General features: G+C 40.3%; 1 protein-coding gene and 1 long non-coding RNA gene across 3 annotated transcripts in view; both read left to right on the top strand.

Annotated features, from left to right (window-relative positions):
* LOC118333375 overlaps positions 1-3,870 on the top strand; it is a 598,798-nt gene that overhangs the window by 345,299 nt on the left and 249,629 nt on the right. The window lies entirely within an intron of this gene.
* The window catches only part of slc36a1 (solute carrier family 36 member 1), a 41,140-nt gene that overhangs the window by 18,575 nt on the left and 18,695 nt on the right, over positions 1-3,870 (top strand). For both annotated transcript variants that reach the window (XM_035668973.1, XM_035668974.1), the window contains one exon: positions 699-868. In XM_035668973.1, the coding sequence (XP_035524866.1) occupies positions 699-868 (170 nt within the window). The remainder of the gene's footprint in view (positions 1-698; positions 869-3,870) is intronic.

Genomic DNA, 3,870 nt, shown 5'->3' with positions numbered 1-3,870 from the left:
AACTGCCATTACTGGGTAAACCTGTCTGTGACAAAAATGAATAGGAGTATTAAAACCTGTCTTCCTAGTAGAACAGTGCACTTATTGTAATGTACGTGCTGGTGAAGTCGAGGGTTGATTACAGGGCAGAGGTGCCACAGAACCGCTTCACTGTGTGTCAACTGTTTTAACTAACATTTGGTCTGCTTTGTAGAGGTTTTAATTGATCTTCCTCAGGCACGTGTACTCATTTTATTCCTCATGTGAGTTAACTTTTTTTAGGGATAATGAAGGTACTACAACCAGATACTCCGAATGGATTTGTATGCTCATTACTTGTTGCCATTGTCGCTGCAGCAGTAGACGGACGTCTTTTGAAATGTCTCCTGTGACTGGATTGATGCAGCTAATTAGTGAAATAGATTGGCTGTCCAATGAGGTTGAAAGACTATTTGAATTACCAGCATCTCACTTTAAAAAAATGAGCAGAAGGAAGTCAATATTTGCTGTATGTTTAACAAGGACTACCAATCGATTCATCTTCATCTTGTAATTTGTTTTTTGATGGATCTTGTTCTTATATTGATTGGTGAGATTCTTTTTATTAGTTGCATTTCCGTGCAGTAAAAACATTTAAATCTGTAATTTTGTCTGTTTTCTTTTTTTATTTTAACATTTCTGTGACATTTCTTTCTTCCTCAATCACTGTTTCTTTCCAGGACGTACCAGGCTGTGAAGCTGCTGTACTGTTTTGGTATTTTCATCACCTTCGCCCTGCAGTTCTACGTTCCAGCAGAGATTCTCATACCACCAGTTGTGGCTCGCGTGTCAGAGAGGTGGGAGAGAGCCGTCGACCTGCTGCTCCGCTCCGTCCTGGTCATCTTCACATGTAAGTAAACCAGTCAACAAAGTCCTACAGGCTCCATCCACAGTCTGGTGAATTGTTGCATTGGAGTCCGTGAAGGTGATAGAATTACTTTACATTTTAATATGCCGCAATTTTTAGTAATTTCAAGTGTAAAATTGATCTTTCTTTGAACAGTTCAAAGGTACAACGTGATGATAAACTTTAATTTGGCTGAGAGCAGCAGGAAACCAAAAGATGGAAATCCTGTTCATATTTCAAGGGAAAGGGAGGAAAGCTGTTGTAGGTGCTAGACTGACTCCCAGCCTGGGGGCCAAATCAAATGTAACCAAATCAAAGACTCGCAGCACCAATAAATGCACGAATTATGGATGGTTTCACCCTCATATCTTCACATCTTTAGTACATTTCATCCTGTTTGTTTTACTTTTGCCAATTATTTGATTTGATTTGATAGATGAGGTTAAGAACATGAATAATTAACTCTGATTTAAATATATTGGACCTACTTGGCGGCACTGTCGCTCAGTGGTTAGCACTGTCGCCTCACAGCAAGAAGGTCCTGGGTTTGAATCCTGGCTGGTCTTTTCTGTGTGGATTCTCACCATGTTTGTGTGGGTTTTAGGTGGGTTGGTGCTCCACTTTTCTCCACCATCAAACACATGTATGACTTAACTCCACTGAAATCTGGTCCCAGGCTTTCTGATTCCCTTCTCCCTTTCATTCTGTATTCTGATGCAGTCCCGTACAGTAAAGAGTAGAACGCCTTTGTTTCAGTCCTGAGCAGGAACAAGAGATTGTGGTCTGTTTTGTGCTTCCTCCATGGCTGCTGTAAAGCTTTTGAACTTACTTCTGTAGTGCGCCTGGTGTCTTTTATTGTATTTTTCATTAGGTTTATTTGTACAAAAAATGGAGCAGTGACAATCAGCATGCCAGCTGGCACTTTAATGGGATCCCAGCCCACAAATGAAGGCTTTTTGTTTTTTATTAGTCACAAAATGAAAAGTAGTTCAAAATGTGCAAGAAGACCACATCTAGGATCTGCCTGTTATTTGTAAAGCTCTATCTTTGTTTAAAACTCTCATAGGGAGGTAAAAATGGAAGGCATAATAATTGGGAATGAATAAAATGGAATAATAGCAATGTAGCACGTCTCATTCATGGGGTTTTGATCAGAATAGCAAATATATACTCAGAAGGTTGCTGGTCTGAATCTTTGATTGGCTGTGAAAATTAGCAAGGAAGTCTGTTGAATCCCTCAGTTTAGCTGATCAGGGAAATCAGTTGCAATTGGTTACTGAGGGAAGTGGAATCCCCTAAGAACTACTGAGGAACTACAACTAGCCCTCTGCAACCAATTAGTTCCAGGTACTAGATAGCCACAGAAAGTAAACTAGGAACTAAAAGTCCGTTTTGCACTTTCCTGTTCACAGTCCTCTGCATCTGAAGAACCGTGAATAAGTAATAGCTGCCCTTCTGTTAATGTTTTCTGCCTTTGTTAGTCTGTGTCTTGCAGAATGTCTTTTTAATACCTCCAGTTCTTAATGCCCATGGGTGTCTTTAAAACAGTGAGGCATTTTAAAATGTCTCTACATTTACTGTAGGCACTATATTGGTGGTTAAATATGGCAGCTGAAGGTAATTTTCTGTGGTCAATAGAGTCCAACACTACATAGGTCAAACATAGGTAGGTGTGTGTGTGTGTGTGTGTGTGTGTGTGTGAGTGAGTGAGAGTGAGAGTGTGAGAAGCCTCATTTCCATCCAGTGCACCGTGTAACAGTCGTCCTTTGGCCCCTGTACTCTCAAGGCTTTAGCCTTCACAAAGCTCACTTTGTCACAGTTAACAGGCCGGGGCCTGCAGCTGGGTTGCAGTGAGTGGCGGTCCCCTCTTGTTGCTCCCACACTACCAGAAAGGAACCCCTCGAGGTATGAGCTGTAATGACAGGGGAGATGCCAGGAAATGTTTTAATCTGTCTGGAGAAAAATGTGTCCCAAACTAGGATGAGACACAGGCAGTTCAATAACACTGCAAGAACTATAGTGTGAATACAGCTCTGGCTTCTTCTTGGTCAGTGTTGGTGAAACAAAAATGTCCCTACAGTTAATGTTGATATTCATGGCATTTTAATTGCGTAAAGGCACAGGTTTGTTGATTTACATAATGCAGATTAGAGCCTACTGGATTTTTGAAAACTTTTGGTAATCATTATTTGTTTTTGACGGGCCATATAAAGAGTTGAATATCAGCTGGCTGGTATGCTGATACTGACATCTGTGATAAGCTAAGATGAGTTGACATTATCAGCCATGTCTATCAGGTTCTAGTGCAGAGCTTTATCTCACACTGAATTCTTAATATGGATGGAATGGGGGAGTTGCATAGACATGAATAAATATTTAAAAATAATCATATTTTACTTCATTTCAGTTTATTCAATTAGAAAAAAAAGTCATTGTTTACTATTTTGCCAGCCAGATATTGTCAAGTTACAGCTTTTCTTAAAACATGTAAAGAGTATGTGCTGGTGTAAGAAAGAGTATGTTTTAAGGTTGGGAAGGTTAATGTATACGTTGTTGCGTTAGGGGTGATGGTTTTTTGATGGTTATGGGTTGTGTTTTATGGTAGGAGACGACCGGTCAGGCAGTTTTGTTTCGCAGTTGGTCCACACAGGTTCAACAGACCATTGTTTGACAAGACCCTAAAAAAAATGCCCAAGTGTTAAATGAAGATTAGCAATGTAGCTAGGACAACAGCTGTAACCTTGTTTTAGGTGAGTTGCTTACGCAGACGGCGGTATTATAAGGGCCAAGCATTTTTTTTTTTAAGAAGTTTCTTGGAGGGAACGTCTGATGGCTGTGTCTTCCCCTCAGTGTGGCACTGGAGTAACAGAGGAATTTGACTTCGCTTCACTGCACTGGTTTTGTGTTAATTCTTCAGCGAGAGACTAGCCAAGTCTCCATGATTAATGGCAAGAATTTCCCCACACCAGAATAACTATTTCATCGGAAAATCGATTGATGAGAAT

Source organism: Morone saxatilis, unplaced genomic scaffold (genome assembly GCF_004916995.1).
Source record: "Morone saxatilis isolate NCDOM2014 unplaced genomic scaffold, NCSU_SB_2.0 Contig22, whole genome shotgun sequence".
Lineage (NCBI taxonomy): Eukaryota > Metazoa > Chordata > Actinopteri > Moronidae > Morone > Morone saxatilis.
Note: the sequence above shows the minus strand (reverse complement) of the source record. Positions and strands in the feature narration are given on the sequence as shown.